Source organism: Lycium barbarum, chromosome 11 (genome assembly GCF_019175385.1).
Source record: "Lycium barbarum isolate Lr01 chromosome 11, ASM1917538v2, whole genome shotgun sequence".
NCBI lineage: Eukaryota > Viridiplantae > Streptophyta > Magnoliopsida > Solanales > Solanaceae > Lycium > Lycium barbarum.
The window spans coordinates 109,975,811-109,993,449 of NC_083347.1; the positions used below are offsets into that span (position 1 = coordinate 109,975,811).

The window sequence follows — 17,639 nt, forward strand, 5'->3', positions numbered from 1 at the left end:
AATAAATACAGATTTGGTTCGAGATAATACAGGCTCTAAATATTTTAGGTAATCATATAAAGAGTAAACGTGCCGTGAGTATAAAGTACGTTCCTAAAACATTTTGAGCATGATTTCTCGTGAATTATTCTCTTTTTATTATGTCTCAAAATTACTTTATGCGTTTTAATTTATATGAAACTATTTTACTAGATACGAAATTTAAAGAAAAAAAAAAACTCTTATAACTTGTTATCTTGATTATGCTATGACATTTGTATGACTACAAAGCTTCTTATGAAGGGCAAAATGAGAAGTTTAATTAAATTATTTTCAAATTTTGAAAAGGATAATTTTTTTAAGACAACCCCAAAAGAAACAAATTTACATAAATTGAATCTTAGAAAGTAGATATTCATAATTTTTAATGCAAACTTCTAACTTCGAGCTCCTAAATATCTCATGAGTATTACACATCCATATAGAGAAAAGGACAAAAATGGTCCCTTAACTATGATAGTAGGTTCAAAATAGTCCCTTAACTATGCACTTAACGGTTTTAGTCCTTTAAGTTTGTTACAAGTTAACAAAAACGGTCCCTTAACTATGAGAGTAGGTTCAAAATAGTCCCTTAACTATGCATTTAACGGTTTTGGTCCTTTAAGTTTGCCATAAGTTGACAGTTTTAGTCTCGACAAAATATTCACCGAACTCTATTTGTTAGATTTGACGAGAACTATGAAAAAAAGGAAAAAATTAGTGAGAACTCTAGATCGGTCAAATAACTCGGGACAAAACCGACGGACGTTAGTCGGTTATAGGAAAAAACTGAGGAAAAACCTACAGACTTGATAATGTCAAAAAATAGTGTCTCAGAGCACAAAGACCGACGGATTCTGTCGATTAACATCGAGGGAGTCCATTCGCTAAGTAAAATACACTAGATTCGTTTTTACTGAAAATTAGAGAAAACTAAATACTTCCAGTGTAGTGATTCTTTTTTTTAAAATAGTTTCCGCACATTTTTCTTCAAAAATAACCGATGGACTTCCGTTGGTTTTCGTAAAAAACAATAAAAATTAAAAAAAATAGTGTCCCTCGATTTTATCCATCGGTTTCCGTCCATCGTTTTTTTCGCTTGTTTTTGGTAGTGACAACTTTTTTAGTTTCTGCTATTTCTAAAGTCTAGTGTATTTTATTTAGTCGATGGATTCCCTCAGTTTTAATCGATAGAGTCTGTCGGTCTTTGTGTTTCGAGACAGCATTTTCTGACATTATCAAACCGTTAAGTGCATACTTAAGGGACTATTTTTAACCAACCCTCATAGTTAAGGGACCATTTTGTCAACTTATGGCAAACTTAAAGGACCAAAACCGTTAAGTGCATAGTTAAGAGACTATTTTGAACCTACTCTCATAGTTAAGGGACCATTTTTGTTAACTTGTAACAAACTTAAAGGACTAAAACCGTTAAGTGCATAGTTAAGGGACTATTTTGAACCTACTATCATAATTAAGGGACCATTTTTGTCCTTTTCTCCATCCATATAGAATAAGTTTGCATTAAATCATGTAAATTTACTTTAGTTAAGTGATTTAATGAGATAAAAGTTCATATCAATTAAAGATGACTAAATGTTAAAAGTCTACATATTAACAATATCATATATCATTTGACTTGGTATTAATACCGAGTGCTGATTAACTTTTACCCACTCTTAACAAGTGAAATTGCTTATGCATTAAGCAGCTATTAAGTCTTTTAATTAAATACCTGCCAAAAACGTGCATGATTTTCTCCTGAATAATTCACTCTAAATAAATGTCTCAAAATATACTTTTTTTTTTCCAGAATTGATATTAAGCGGTAGTCAATTGTACAAAGGAGTAAGAAGCCTCATTTACAACCCATACTGGAAAGTTTTCAATCCAAGAGGCTTCATGAAATAAGAACAAAGCTAACTTAGCTAATCTATGACTACATGTATTAGTGCGTCTACTTATATATATAAACGCTACATCATCTAGATACTGTCTGAAGTGCTAGATATCCTCACACACATTAATTACATCCCAAGTAGTAACTATATTCCTATTAAGCATTTGAATCATAGTTGATGAGTCTGATAATATTTTTATATTCTTCCATCCTTGCTTCACTGCAACACAAATTACTTTTCAAATCGCCAACGTTCAGCGATCACGACTTTTCCAATAAAATGAATTGGACTTCCATCGGCATGCATGAAGCACATCACCATTAGCTTTCTAGGCTACCATTGCAATACTCGTTTTTCGAGTATTTTGAACCACCTACATCAACAGCAACACATTTTCTGAAGAAATAGTTAGTGGAGTAGGTTAGTCATAACCTGTCCCTTCGGTCGCATGACATTTGCACTGTTTAGCTCATCTGTAAATTCGTTAAAATCAGATAAAGCTTTTGATAAAATTTCAAAATCACTCCACAATAAAGAATTAAATACATAATCAGTTCTCCCTTTTTAAATCATCCATAAAATAGATACTGACAATCCCTACCTATACATTCCATGGCAACAGACAGATAAGGAACATGTAAAAATGAACAGGGAGAATACATCAGACACATAAAGTCACCAAAATAACAAAAATTACACCTCTTAAAATAGATCAAACGTAGTAATATAAACTACTACTCCCCTTGTCCCAATTTATGTGATACACTTTCCTTTCTATTATGTCCCAAAAAGAATGATACATTTCTATATTTAGAAATATTTTAACTTAAAACTTCCTCCTTTCCCCTTAATGAAATTCTTTCTAGCCACACAAATATCTATGACTTGTTTTAGACCACAAATTTCAAAAGTCTTCATTTCTTTCTTAAACTACATGTCTAGTCAAAACATATCACATAAATTGGGACGGAGGGAGTACAAAAGTTGTACTTTCAAATGTGCGTTTTCGTTAAATATTTTCCGATAAAATTTAACGGTCGGAATTTTGTAAATATCTGACGGAGACCAAAGTTCTCACTTTAGGCAAATTTTGAAGGAAAACAATTGCTCAAATGATACTTAAGGGACTATTTTGAACCTACAACCAAAGTTTAGGAACATTTTTGTCCATTTAATCTACATTTTGCCATCTGTTTTCTTTTTCTGGTTTTTGCAGTTTTCACAGAGATCTCCATTTAGTTCCACATTGAAAGTGTTAACATAAAGCTCAGATCAAGAAACGCCATGTGTGACTCTACACCAGAGCAATGAGACCCTCCAAAATCTACACCATTCCATATGGAGGAACTAAATGGTGGTGGGTTGATCAAGTTAATGTGTTGTGTTAAAAATTATGATTGGGGTCGCATTGGTCGTGAATCCACAGTTGGACGTCTGTATTATAGAAATACTGGAATTGATATTAATAAAGATGAGCCATATGCTGAGTTTTGGATGGGCACACATGAGTCTGGCCCATCATATGTTTTGAAAGGAGCTGACAATGGTGAAAAGTTGACGTTGAAGGAGTGGATTGAGAGAAACCCAACTAGTGTTCTTGGAGATATTGTTGTCAATAAGTGGGGTACCGACTTTCCTTTTCTCTTTAAGGTTTGCTCTTCTAGCCTTTGTTTTCTTAAATGTCTGTAATTACATTCTATGGCTTTGTATGGACTGATCTTGAGGATAAATCAAAGAATCCTTCACCTGTTACTTAGTGAATCATCTCAAATGCTGTCGGGTATCAGTTACTGCTGCCCAATTTTAAACGATGGTATTTGACTAGAGAAGGAGTTTATGTATTAACTTGATTTAAATATTATAATAGTGATAGTGGAAGATAAGATTAGGAATGAAGAGGTTCGGGACAAGGTGGTAGTCGTTACCATGGTGGACAAGATGCGGGAAGTAAGGCTGAGATGGTTCGGGCATGTGAAGAGGAGCTATACAGACGCCCCAGTAAGGAAGTGTGAGAGGTTGGCCATGGTGGGCCTGATGAGAGGTAGAAGTAAGCCAAAGAAGTATTAGGGAGAGGTGATTATGCAGGACATGGCGCAGCTTCAGCTCACCGAGGATATGACCTTTGATAGGAGGGCGTGGAGGTTGAGAATTAGGGTAGAGGGTTAGTAGGTACCAGGAGTATTAGTAGTATTCTTGTGTTTGCTTATTCTTAGATTTTTAGTACTAGCTGATTGTTTCCTTCCCTTCGTTTATCTTATTTATCTTGTTGTTGTTACGACTTATTATCACTGCTTCCCTTTTCATCTTTCCTTGAGCCGAGGGTCTATTGGAAAAAGTCTCCCTGCCTTTACAAGGTAGGGGTAAGGTCTGCGACACACTACCCTTCCCAGACCCCACCTGCGGGATTACACTAGTTTTTTTGTTGTTGTAATAGTGATACTGGAACAAAATACTAGAGCACTGGTTGATAGTTTTATAGAGAAACATCACATCAAATTTAGAATTTGAAAGCTTTTAAATGTAATTTTTAGAGCTGTATAGTAAAAGAATGATAGCACAAACCAACTTCCGACGTTCCAAAATGGAGAAAGTACTAGAGTGATACCAAAATTTAGATCTTTGAAACCGACATGTCCCTTTCTCAGAGAATCCAGATAAGCTAGAAAATCAGATTAACTTCATTCATTTTAAATGGGTGAAAGTCTTTTATACTTATCTGTCTGTATGGTAAAATAGGTTTCTAACATTTCTTTGTTTTTAGGTATTATCTGTTGCCAAAGCTTTGTCCATACAGGCCCATCCAGACAAGGATCTGGCCACTTCTCTGCATAAAGAGCAGCCATCTGTTTACAAGGATGACAATCACAAACCCGAGATGGCTTTGGCGCTGACTCAATTTGAAGCTTTATGTGGGTTTGTCAGTCTGGAGGTACTTGAGGACTTAAGGTTTATGTTAGCCTAGTTAATATTTGGAGTGTTCATAGGCTTTCTTACTCTCAAATGATGCATATTTCGGGTGCATATAAGTTTCCTGTTCCTTAAAAGTTATTCTAGTAGAAGCACGTTTATGTAATATTCTGGGGCCCTGGGCTTAGTTCGAGTGGCAAAGGTTGAGGGACTATTGTAATTTAGGTCATAGGTTTGAGCCTTGCGCCATGCGAACTAAGCCTAGTATTTGAGTGGAGAAGGGTAAAGGGGTGGGCCCAGTATCCCTGAGTTTCGAAGGCTGTGTTGGTCCTTGACGGATTTCTTGGTCATCAAAAATAAATCTGTGGTGCAGTCAACAGGCTACACTGCCCCATTTTTGATAGATAATAAGATAATTAAATCACTTGGCTGCTGTTATTTACATGTACCCTCTCATTTTGGAATCTGATATTTTGTCATGCTTTTCTTCATTGGCAAAATCATGAGTGTGAAACCGTCCTATTAAAAATTGTTTATGAATTGCTTAAAGTTAGATGATTGTTTCCATTTATACTATCTGAACATCCCCTTTTAAAAAAGGTAATAGTATGAACTTGAGCTTGTTGTTCCTCCCCTGACAACCAGATGACAAAATTTTAAACTTCAGGGAGAAAAATTATAGGAAAGTGGAAAATGAGTTCCAGATAGCAATTTTCACACCCTCCTTCCTTATCTATGGTGAAACGAAAGGCTGCCAACTGGGTATTCTGGTTAGCATATGAGTTAAGAAACTAGTATAGTTTGCTTTCTTTTTCTGTGCTCAAAAGTTGTGCAATTTATGTCAGGCTGCAGGTATAAACGGCTAAGTAGAAGACAGTCGGACTATATGAATCCTCGTTGACCATGTCGCTTCATTTAAGCCACCTAGTGCCATTATAATACAAACTAAAATGAAGACAAAAAGTAGTAGAAGTTCTCTGTATTTTCAATTGGTATATAAATCTCTGACAAGACTAAAAAAAATCCGAAAAAGCATAGGACCTTAAGTGTACTAACATGAACACATTTATTAACTAGAGAACATATTTGATTGTGATAACAAGTATATTGAATTTTTTTTCCAGGAGCTCAAGGTGATTGTTCGTACCACACCCGAGATTGTGGAAGTGATTGGTAATGCAAAAGCAGAGCAAGTTTTACACTTTAATGAGGATGATGGGAAGGAGGAAGTTAGATTACTGCTACGATCAGTATTTACCGATGTAATGACAGTTCGCAAGGATGTGACTGCCGAAGTGTTATCCAAGCTGATTAATCGCCTAAACGTTGAAGACCAGGTAGTCCAAATTGATCCATGACCAAGTGAAAGTATAATTTTTTTTTGTTTTACTTGAGCATTAGTTGGAGTGTCCTTTTTGTTCTCCTGTGTGGTCGTAACTTGTTCATTTGGAAAGTAATTCTCTTAGGTTTTGGAAATGTTTGGTCTTTATTGTCTTAATTTATGTGTTTGTGTCTTTGACCAATTTCTTTACGCAAAGACATGCTTGCATGCCTCTACCAACTTACAATTAGACTCTTTCACAGTGGGCAAATAAATGTAAAAATAAGTTAATTTCTGAAGAATGTAAGGATTAGAGTATCGCAAGGTTTTATTAATTTGAGTATGAGATTTCTGGATTTTAATGCTACAGCTGATCTATCTTATCCTTGTTCATTCACAAAAAAGAAAAAACGAGCTTGTTCTCTTACACATTAACTGTGTAAGGGTTAGCTGAAACGAAACTGTTATAACCTCCATCAAGTTGTGCAATTTTCTATGAAGGAGCTAATTTGTTTGGACTTGATTTTCCATCTCAGTTGCTATGTGATCGATGCAAACATGATGAACTGCGTATGGTCTCTTCAGGCAAACTCTTGCTGCTTATATTCAGATTTCCAATTGGCTCTTAATATGCATTCATCTTTCATGTTTGTAGGCGAGGCATCTAACTGACAAAGAACAACTGATTCTACAACTTGAGAAGCAGTATCCAGCTGATGTTGGTGTCTTAGCTGCATACTTGTTAAATTATGTGAAGCTCAACCCTGGGGAAGCTTTATATTTGGGCTCAAACGAACCTCATGCATATTTATTTGGTGAATCTGTTGAATGCATGGCGAATTCAGACAACGTAATACGTGCCGGTCTAACTCCAAAGCACCGAGATGTTAAGATACTCTGTTCAATGCTCACATACAAACTGGTATTGTCAGACACCATTGCTGTTTTACTTCATTCCCCATGTTGGTTAATCTTTGTGATATATTAGCCTGTTTGGCCAACTTTCTAAAATCAGCTTATTTTGAGAAGTGTTTTCAAAAAAGTACTTTTGGTGAGAAGTAGTTTGTGTTTGGCTAATCAGCATGAAAATCACTTTGAGCAGCAATTAGTGGCTGACATGCTTTTAAAAAGTGCTTCTAAGTGTATTTTTCCAAAAGTGCTTTTCAAAAAAGTACTTTTGGGAAGAAGCTAATTTTTTCTACTTCTCAAAGCAGTTTTTGCTTCTACTCAAATCACTTTCTCTTCACCTAAAAATTCGGCCAGAAACCTTAAGTTAAAAAAAAAAAAAAAAACACTTTTTTTCAAAATTAAAAAAAAAAAAAAAACACTTCTAGCCATAGAGAAGATTGGCCAAACAAGTTAATAGTTGGAAACTAATGTTCACGACTAAACTTTGAATAAAGCAGCAACTTTATTATGTACCTCAAAGAATAGGAGTCTAAACAACTATAGATTAGGCAAGAGTTCTATTGTTTGAGCTCAATATGGTTATTGAAATTGTTTGGGATGTCTTCTTTTATTACGAATCCTATCAAAGAATTGATTCAGCTATAATAGAATGATTGGTGGCTTTGAATGTGCATATCCTTCATATTAATATCTTTTAAGAGCCAAGGTTTCACGAAGAATTGTCAGAAAATGACAAAAATGGTCCCTTATGTTTGAGGGTAGGTTCAAAATAGTTCCTTAAGTATGCACTTAACAGTTTTGTCCTTTAAGTTTGCCAAAAGTTAACACTTTTAGTCGCTGTAAAATATTACTGAACTCTATTGGTTAAATTTGATGAAAATAGTGGGAAAAAAGATTTTAACTATAAACACCAAGAAAGTCTCATCAAATCCTAAAATATGCAACACAAAAAAACTACGCTAAACACTAAAAAAATATTAAAGAAATGCAGAATTACACCTCAAAAAGCTGCACCCGACTAAACATTACCAGTTTTCAAAAAAAAAAAAAAAACTGCACCAGACTCTAGAAATAAATTAAAAATTGCAGAAGCTACAAAAATTGTACCTCTAAATATGATTTCCCCCTAATTTACTTTTTTCATAGTTCCCGTCAAATCTTGCAGACCGAGTTCGGTAAATATTTGACTGCGACTAAAAGTGTTGAACTTTTGGCAAACTGAAAAGACGAAAACTGTTAAGTGCATACTTAAGGGACTATTTTGAACCTATCCTTAAACATAAGGGACTATTTTTGTTTTCTCAAGAATTGTTGTATATGGATGTCTTGATATGAGAGAAGATTTTTGGGTTATGGCCAATTGATTCTCTAAACTGAAATACATAGCATTGCTATGAATCTGAATCAGCATTTTTTGTTGCAGGGTTTTCCTGAAATTCTGAAGGGTACTGTGGTTAATCCATACACAAAGAGATACCTCCCTCCTTTTGATGAATTTGAGGTGGACCGTTGCATTCTTCCCCAAAACTCAACAACTGTATTTCCTTCCATTCCCGGTCCTTCCATTTTTTTGGTTGTGGGGGGCGAGGGAACGATGACCACATCATCAGACGAGGTAGTTGCTGAAGGTGATGTCTTATTTGCATCTGCAAATACCAAGATTACTGTTGCAACCTTGTCTGGTTTACATCTATATAGAGCAGGAGTTAGCAGCAGGTTGTTTGAGTTGCATAAATAGTGTATTTTATTTTATTCAACTCTAGCTAGGATTTTGATCAGATACCAGGAATATAATCTTGCTGTATAATGCGCATCTACACAGAAATTTGTTGTGTCAAGGTGATATTAGTGGTCGATGAATTCTTCTCGGGTAAACATATTTTCTCCCACTTTTTTGACATGTAGAATCAAACCTCTCTATAACCGGGCATCCTCTATGGTTTTTTATGGAACCGATCTTTCATGTTATGTTAGTATCATTTTTTTATAACCGTGGTGTCTAGGTACCAGATATCTCTATTCACCAAGGTTAGAAATCACCTAGTGTTTTTTATCTTTGCTGGATTTGAAACTGAGAGCTCATGGTTTTCAATCCACTTCATTGGCCACTAAGCTGCACCCTTGGGCCTTGGGTGCTATGCTATGTTATGTTATGTCATACATTCTCTGTAACAGCGTTTCGTTATAGCAGCAAAAAATATTGGAACAAACGATACTATTAAAGAGAGGTTTGGCTGTACATGGAACTGACCCCCTTTTTTTTTTTCTGGAAAAAGATAATTAACCAAGAGGAGGACAAGAAAAAAAGGTTTGAAGGGAAATTTCCTTTGTTTGGTTTAAGATAAAGGAACAGGAAAGAAGGTAGAAGGGGAGTGATCATTTACTTCTTGGTTGAACTTGCAAGTTTTTACAGCATATACAAATAGGAATTTCAAAGCAATATATTGATCAGGACTTTTCCAGGATGCCTTAATCCATAATTAGAAATCCATCCTTTTGTTTCGTAAAATTTTCATTGACGCCCTGTTTTGGTCGCCTCATTTAAGTATTACTCGCCTTGAGTTTTTTTTTTTTTTTTTGCACGAATATCCACTTAATTAGATAACTTTCAAACATTAGTGACTGCTTCTTCTCTCTTTTTCTTGCTAAAGCAACATGTCTTCAGCTCAGTTTTACATGTAGTTCATGCATGTATACTTGATTTGAAGTGCAGTTCTCTTCTCTGTCAACCATGACCTGGGCTCATGTTAGGCTAATGTGCGTCCCTGTGGAATCCATAGCAAAGGGGGGCAAAAGAGGGCGAGGCCTACCTCGGAAAGAAACAATTGAAACGCTAGGGAGCTCAATTGGAGCTCGTATTACGGTGGCTAGTGGAAATAATCCCACTGCGCAGGGGAAATTAACACCTATTCAGTTGGGATTGGGGAATGTTCTTGAAGCTGGATCCTCTTCTTTCCGGTCTACGAAGGTAGCTAAGCAACTGAATTTGAGTGAGAAGCAGCCTACCCCTCAAGCGGGCAAAGCAAAATTGACAGAATCACCTGCTCAATCTAATGGAACAGTAACCGATGTGGATGCCCAAACTGTTTCCGAGATTGCAGAGCATGCAGCGCCCACTTTGCGGGAAATAGGTGATGAATCTAGCAAAGAAAAGGATGGATCTGTGGTGGAAAAACCTGAACCAGTAGGAGCAGAACCAACCAGAGCATGGAACGACCTGTTCCAGAAGAACCGAGCTGCTTCCCACGGTATGAATCTAGACTACTATCCCGTCAAATGGTAGATGGCAATGTGGTAGTACAACTAGAACATGTAGAGGTGGACCCAGAGGAATTGAAATGGAAATGTGCACTTATAGCTTATGTTATAGGGAAATGCCCTGGTTATGATGTTACGAAACGATACATAGCTTTGAACTGGGCTGATGTTGCAGATCCTGGTATATACTTCCATGATGAGGGATATTATGTTGTTAAATTCCAAAATAGGAAGATATGCAGGATATCCTCTGCAGTAGTGCATCTCTTGGAAGAATTGCAAGTGCAATTGGAAAGCCTGTCTATGCAGATGAATGCACCACCAAGCAAACCAGAATATCTTATGCAAGGATTCTTATTGAAGTAAATTAGTGGCATTTGGCTACTGACATTAAAATTTTAATTTATAGATATCTTTTAAATCTTTTCTGCTTTTGCTGCTTTGTTTTCGTGACATCAATCTGATGCTTCGAAAGGCTTCTAAAATATTAAAGTACAAAAATGTACCTGAAAATTAAAGGGAAGTATTTTTCTTAGTTTATATATTAGATTTAATAAAAAAAAATCAAACATATGAAAGCTCTTCTAATTTCCATTTTACTTAAATTTTTTGAGATCAAAGTCTCCGATGATCCAAATTGAGTTTTCATATGTTAAACTAATTTTATTTGTTTCTTTGAATTGAATCCATATTGGCTACCTTATTATTTTACCAAAGATATTACAGTAGCATGATGAAATCAATAAAGTTAACTTACAAATAAATATAAATAATTAAAAGCCTTGATATTACAAGAATTTTTTGTAGATTCTTTCAAATTAAATCACAAAAAAATACTGAAAAGTCAATAGAATTAATTTTTCCGACTTGCTTTCTTTTACCTTCCAAAAGATGCATGTTAAAAAAATAACATTTTTTTTTACTTTTCTTAATTTAATAAACCATTTTATGAAATATACATTGTAATAACTTCTTCATGTTAAACATAGCTATTTTATCTTAACCTATATAAAATATTGATTATCTGATATTTTGTAAAGTATTTTAATATTTAAGAAAAAAGTAAAAAATATAATTTTTGTAATTGCCTAGTATTATTACTGTTTGAAAATCAATTGTATTTTCCTTAACTACAATATTTTTACAAACCTTTTCAAAATATATACAAATAATATTTCATAGTTACTCTTTTAATATAGTAAATAAATTTTATGTTAATAGTGTGCGCACGTAAAATTTATTAATTAACTACCGTACTTCAGAATTCATTTTTACGATTGAGACGGAGGGACAATAATTTACATTTTAAAGTATTTAACAATGATATAAGTTATTTATATTTCTGTTATTAATTTAAAACTTAATCCAAACTTAAGTGAAATTCTTATAAATTACTTATGTTCGTCAGCATGTACGACATAAGATTGTAGGAGAAAATTAAAAAGAAATTACTAAATGGATGAATAAAAAATTAAAATAGCAAATGATAAATGGTAAATAACGTTAATAAATAATAAATAGTATTATAAGAATAATATTTTAGTTCAACAATTAAGCCTATATTAAGATAGAATTGAAGATATGATAGCTCTTTATGTGTCTATAATAAATTCTTAAGGAAAAACATAACTTGAAACAAGTTTAATAATATTTCTACATAAAAGATTCAAATATGTATGAGTATGATTTGTAGGGCCTCTGTGATTTGTGGGGCTTCTATAGCCTTTTTCATAACATCATCATTTTTAGAGGGCATGAAAAAAGTCCTTAAAGTTCTAAAAATTTACCAAAATGCGTGAAGATTCACAAAGCCATTAAAAATTTAATTAGGGGTAAAAAGAGTCAAAAAAACAAAATCACGTGAAGGCTACAGAAAATGGGTATTCTCCCTTATATATAGTAGTAAAGTAATGAAAAGTAGACAATAAAATTAAAAATTAAATTTGGGACCTAGAAGTAATTAATTGAAAATTTTGACATTAAATTGAAAACTTTTGTGAGGACTAAAAATACCCCTTGGTTGTCCCTTATGTATAGTAGTAATATCACTAAGGAGTTGCCTGAAGAAATTACTGTGAAGGATCCTAAGGGGAATCAATTTCTACAGGATGTACAATTTGAATGGAAGCCTGACTACTGCCACAAATGTGACACTGTTGGGCATTGTTGTAAAGAGCCTCCTAAACCTGTAGTGTTAGAACCCGTATTTTTGTACAGTGAAATAATCCGGATTTATTTATGATAATCTAAGGACAAAATTATTTTGGGATACAAAGTCGGGATTCTTGACCTTCGAATTTATTTTGAGATATAAGTTGTGCATGAATTTATTGGTATGGAACAATTAGGAAAATTTGGGACCAAAAGTGATAAAATTTGAAGTGGAAAGTCATCCACAAATTCCATGTGGTGCCCACACAACTTTGTGTCATCTTCTAAGTGGAACAACTCATTATGTGGGCCAAGGGACCTTGACCAAGTCTTGTTAACTTAAATAAAGATGACCACTTCATTTTTCTCTTCATCCACACTTAAAAAAAAAAAAAAAAAAAAAAAAAAAAGTGAAGCTCCCTCCATTAAGGAGCTCACGGCCACAACCCAAAAAAAAAAAAAAAATCCACCTCCATTTCTTGTCCTTCTAAAATTATTTTGATGATGAAAACCTATTATATTGAGGTCCCTAAGTAGCGTGGAAGCATCGTTGGAGCGATCAACCCATTGTTTTTCATCTTTTGGAAACCCTAGCCTATTGGAAGTTGAAGAGAAAAAGGTAAGATTTGATCTTGTATTTGTGTTATGAAGGTTCTATTCATGTTGTAGTATCTTATTATGGTTGAAAATCATGAAATAAAGAATGGTGAAGTGGATGCCATATGTATGAGGGTTGGGCGTGTGATGGGTGTTGTTGTGTTGTGATTAAAATTATGAATTAATGTTTAGTTAGTTGATTATGATCATTGTAAGGTGAAGAACAATTGGAAATCATCCATATATGTGTATGTGTAGTGTTGATTGAAATGGGTCACATTATATGACGATGAACGAATGAACGTCGCTTAATGTTTTAATCGTCGTCGCTATGAATCTTATGTTGGAAATGAATGTTTGTTGACTCAAAATGATGTTGTTAATGTGCGGACTGTTTTTGGAGGTTATTGTATATTTATTGTAATTGGTATATTGATGAGATAGCATTGTTAGAATGTAAATTGAGGATACAAACCATGATTTGGAAATGAAAAAAAAAATAATAAATTAAAGGGCTGTCTCGGTTGGGGCTGTGTTCGGCCAGCTTGGAGAAAAAAATTTGGGTTGTTGGAAATGTTGTATGAATTGCTTAGAATGTCTTGAAATGTTTTTGGTATGGGTTCGGGTTAGTATGTGAGCGTATAAGCGTCGATTTTGGCTTGAAGGTAAGTCGTCGAATTGAATTTATGAAAGTTGATGAATGATGGAAAAGAGAGCTATTATTGTTGTATTACCTTTCGGATTGATTATTAATGTTGTTAGGTTGGTTGCTGTTGTTGTTGTTGATTGATACGGCCGAGTTAAATTCTCGGGGTAGCCTATTTACAGGGGAAATGCTGCCCAAATTTCTGTAGAATTAAGGGCGAAATTGGAATTTAATGCCCAAAAAGTCTTTAGCTAATGTTTGGCATTTTATGGCTTGTTTATAGATCGTGGGCAGCCCGAATCATAGGTTGGATTTAGCTTGAGTTTGGATCGTATTGGAGAGCGTTTGAGGTATGTAAAGTAATCTTCCTTCTTCGGCATGCCTTAGTTAAAATAGGCTATGATATAAGCCTCGAGGAAACTCTATTCTCACAATCCGAGCATGTTTATGAATCACATTTGTTCTTTGGCATCCTTGCCTTGTCATGGCAAAACATTGATCCTTATGTTCTTGGAATCCATAATTTGTAAAGATTACATGAAAGCTGATTTTTGTTTTAAAGTTCATTCTTTAGCGATTCCAAAACTTCAAACGCTCATAATTTCCTCAGAAAAGCTCGGATTGCTTTGAAATTTTCGTAGGAGTTTGTATGATATAAAATGAGTATGTTTTTCATAGGCGGGCTCAGTTCGGGCCTATACTCGTCCGTGGGTCCCGCGACGCCCTTTAGGTAATTTCGGTAACTTTGGGAAGAAAATGTTGTAATTATTGTTCCGATTTCAAATATGACTATTTTACTTATCTTTTGGATTTATGATGATGATTTTATGCATATGATTCCTCACTACTCCGCTCGTGCCCTATGATATCGTTCGCCGGTTTCCGGGCCGGTTCTGTTGTCATGCGCTTTGTGATACATTCCGGTGTTATGCTGTGATTATGGTTCACCGTGCTCCTCGATCGAGGGCCGGGTTCCACTTATGTTTGGCGTTATGATGTGTTCGGTGTTATGCTGTGTTGTGATGTGTGACGGGGATTCGGAGATTTGAAACTTTCTGGTGTTATGCTGTGTTGTGGCGCCATCGACAGGCGGGCGACCACATTTTCCTGTGCCCTATGCATAATTTATACTTTGGAAATAAACATTTTGATATTTTTTTATATGTATTATTTTCTATATATCTGATTCGATTATTGTTCAGAATTATTTCTGTACCTTCTGCTTTGCATACTCAGTACATATTTCGTACTGACCCCCTTCTCCGGGGGCTGCGTTTCATGCCCGCAGGTACGGACGCACAGCCTGGTGATCCACCTGTTTAGGACACCCTTTCTGCTATTCGGAGTGCTCCTCTCTTTCCGGAGCTTATACTTTTGGTATATATATTTTTATTAGTGCATTTGTATATATTCGTTCATGGGTACGGCGGGGCCCTGTCCTGTCATATGATTCTGTCGGTCTGTTTAGAGATCTGTGGACATGTTTGTGGGTTAGGGTCTTTCTGTATGGATGTATGTACATGTCGTTTGGGCGATCCCATACGCCGAGGCGGCCGGTCCGCATATGTTGTTTGGGCGATCCTATACGCCGAGGCGGCCGGTCCGCATAGGTTTATATATTGCTTGGTTAGCCCTGTATGGCTTTTGTTGGTATTTTCTGCGTGCAGGGTATATTGGATAGTTCGTAAAACAAAGGAAACTCTGCCGAAATTTTTCTGGAAATTACCTAAATTTGAAATAAAGCCTTGCCGGCTTCCGCCATATACTAGAATGAGTTGATAGAATTTGAGATAATATTTGATAGATGGATTCGGGTGCCCAGATCGGGTACTAGTCACGGCCTACGGGGTTGGGTCGTGACAGAAGAACCTAAGCCAGTGCCAAGAAGAGGAATAACAGGAATGTCACCCAGGAGCGGCAATACAAAGGGCCTGTCCCGGGAATACCAGTAGGGATTCCTGAGCAGCACAATGCCACAAACATCCCTTCTACTAGTCAGGTGGGCCCTCACACTTCTCATGCTTCTTCTGTACAGAATCAACAGGTCATTACACCTACTAGTCCCACGCAAACAGTCCCGACACAAAGTAGATCTCCTGAGTCCCAATCTAGTTTAAGCAAGCCAGCAGCAGTAGTTAGCCTTGCCTTTGATCTCTCAAACTTCCCTGTGCTGCCTACTACTGCTAATAAGAAGGTTGGTGATGCTGTGCAGAAGAGGAACACAGATAAGGCTACCTCTCCTCCTGATAAAGGAGGAACCATTCCAACTATATAATGACTTGGCTATTTTGGGATGTGAGAGCCATCAATAAAAGGTATAAACAAAAGGAACTGAGGAACTATGTGAAAAATAAAAATATAAAACTGGCTGGGTTGATAGAAACTAGAGTGAAGAAACACAATGCAAATAAAGTTTGTCACAACATCTTTCCTAGATGGGCAATGCATCATAACTACCAAAGTGCTGCTAATGGGAGGATATGGCTAGTTTGGGATCCTAGTTGGTTTGATGTTACTGTGCTAAGAGAGGAAGATCAAATTCTACATTGCTTGATCAAAGAACAAATAGGATGCTGTAATTGGCTAGTAACTGTGGTATATGGATTCAACACTATAGGCCTGAGGAGTACACTATGGCAATATCTAAATACTTTAGCTCAGAGAATTGTTGATCCATGGATGATATGTGGGGATTTCAATGCAAACACTACAGGCCTGAGGAGTACACTATGGCAATACCTGAATACTATAGCTCAGGGAAGTGTTGATCCATGGATGATATGTGGGGATTTCAATGCACTCCTCTACTCCACCGATAGGTGGTAAGGTACTCAAGTTACTGCTAATGAGATCAAGGAGTTTCCTGACTGTATCCAATCCACTTCACTATCAGAGCTGGCTTGCAAAGGTGAACAATATACTTGGTCGAACAAGCAGTTTGGGCAAGATAGAATTTGCACAAAAATTGACAAAAGCTTTGGCAACCATGCTTGGATGATGACTTGGGTTCATATACTGGCTGAATAGGATCTTCCTCATTTCTCAGATCACTCCCCTATGTTACTATCATTGAAGGATAATCAGTGGCAATGGAAAACTCTTTTCAAAATTTTCAACATATGGGCTGATCACCCTGATTTCTTAAGCATTGTAAAGAACAGATGGGACTGTCAACAAGATAGATATGCTATGAAGAACATTTTCCTGAAGCTCAAAGCCTTGAAGGTGGATTTCAGGGCTCTGAATATGTCACGATCCAAAACGTTGTGATGGCACCCACGTTAACCCCCCTGGTGGGCGAACTATCCCTTTATCTGATTAATCATTCAAATATCCAAATAACTTAAATAACAACAGAAATAATAATAATAAGTCTAAGCCGTGCCATAAATAGAAAATAGGTGTGGAATACTACATAATACAATCCCAATAACTAAAAGTCATCATACAAGGACTCTACCAAAATATACTGTCTAGGAATACATAAGTGTCTGAAGTGGAATAATAATGTCTAGAAAGTAGAATAGACATCAATAAGAGAGATCTCCAGGCGGCATGGCTGGATAGGAGCTCACCCTCGGATCTAATCAGAAGTAGCCCCGGGCTAGATGTGAGGCCTAGAAGACGGTCTTGGTACTCAATCTGCACTCGAAAAGGGTGCAACAACGTAGAATCAGTACAAACACTATATACTGGTAGATATCAGAGGCCGACTAAAATTAGCTTGTGCATACATTCATAAAATCAACATGATAGATAGCTAGATAGGCCCAACAACAACAACCAAACAACTCAATCATAGGAATAAGATGATGTCCAATGTAATGCAACCAATGATAAGTAACACAACCATACACACATGCTAAAGGCCTTGTTCGCATGATAGTCATGACTAGCGGGGGACCCATGGTGTCTATGTGCTACTAGTTTC

At 35.9% G+C, this 17,639-nt stretch overlaps 1 protein-coding gene and 1 long non-coding RNA gene across 2 annotated transcripts; both read left to right on the plus strand.

The window, feature by feature from the left end:
- Positions 1-3,119: 3,119 nt before the first annotated feature.
- Positions 3,120-8,894, plus strand: LOC132618741 (mannose-6-phosphate isomerase 1-like). Its single transcript, XM_060333740.1, has 5 exons — positions 3,120-3,569; positions 4,681-4,848; positions 5,951-6,163; positions 6,803-7,069; positions 8,480-8,894. The coding sequence occupies exons 1-5, from the start codon at positions 3,258-3,260 to the stop codon at positions 8,792-8,794; spliced, it is 1,275 nt and encodes a 424-aa protein (XP_060189723.1). The 5' UTR covers positions 3,120-3,257; the 3' UTR covers positions 8,795-8,894.
- Positions 8,895-12,506: 3,612 nt separating this feature from the next.
- On the plus strand, positions 12,507-15,189 carry LOC132618139 (uncharacterized). Its single transcript, XR_009573998.1, has 3 exons — positions 12,507-13,084; positions 13,992-14,058; positions 14,997-15,189. It is a non-coding gene; the product is annotated as an uncharacterized LOC132618139 (long non-coding RNA).
- The last annotated feature ends 2,450 nt before the right edge of the window (positions 15,190-17,639 follow it).

Excerpts from the sequence above, each read along its gene's own strand:
- LOC132618741 (XM_060333740.1), top strand. The coding sequence starts at position 3,258 with ATGGAGGAACTAAATGGTGGTGGGTTGATCAAGTTAATGTGTTGTGTT. Across the intron at positions 4,849-5,950 it reads GTGGGTTTGTCAGTCTGGAG|GAGCTCAAGGTGATTGTTCG; the intron begins GTACTTGAGGAC and ends TTTTTTTTCCAG. Across the intron at positions 7,070-8,479 it reads CAATGCTCACATACAAACTG|GGTTTTCCTGAAATTCTGAA; the intron begins GTATTGTCAGAC and ends TTTTTGTTGCAG.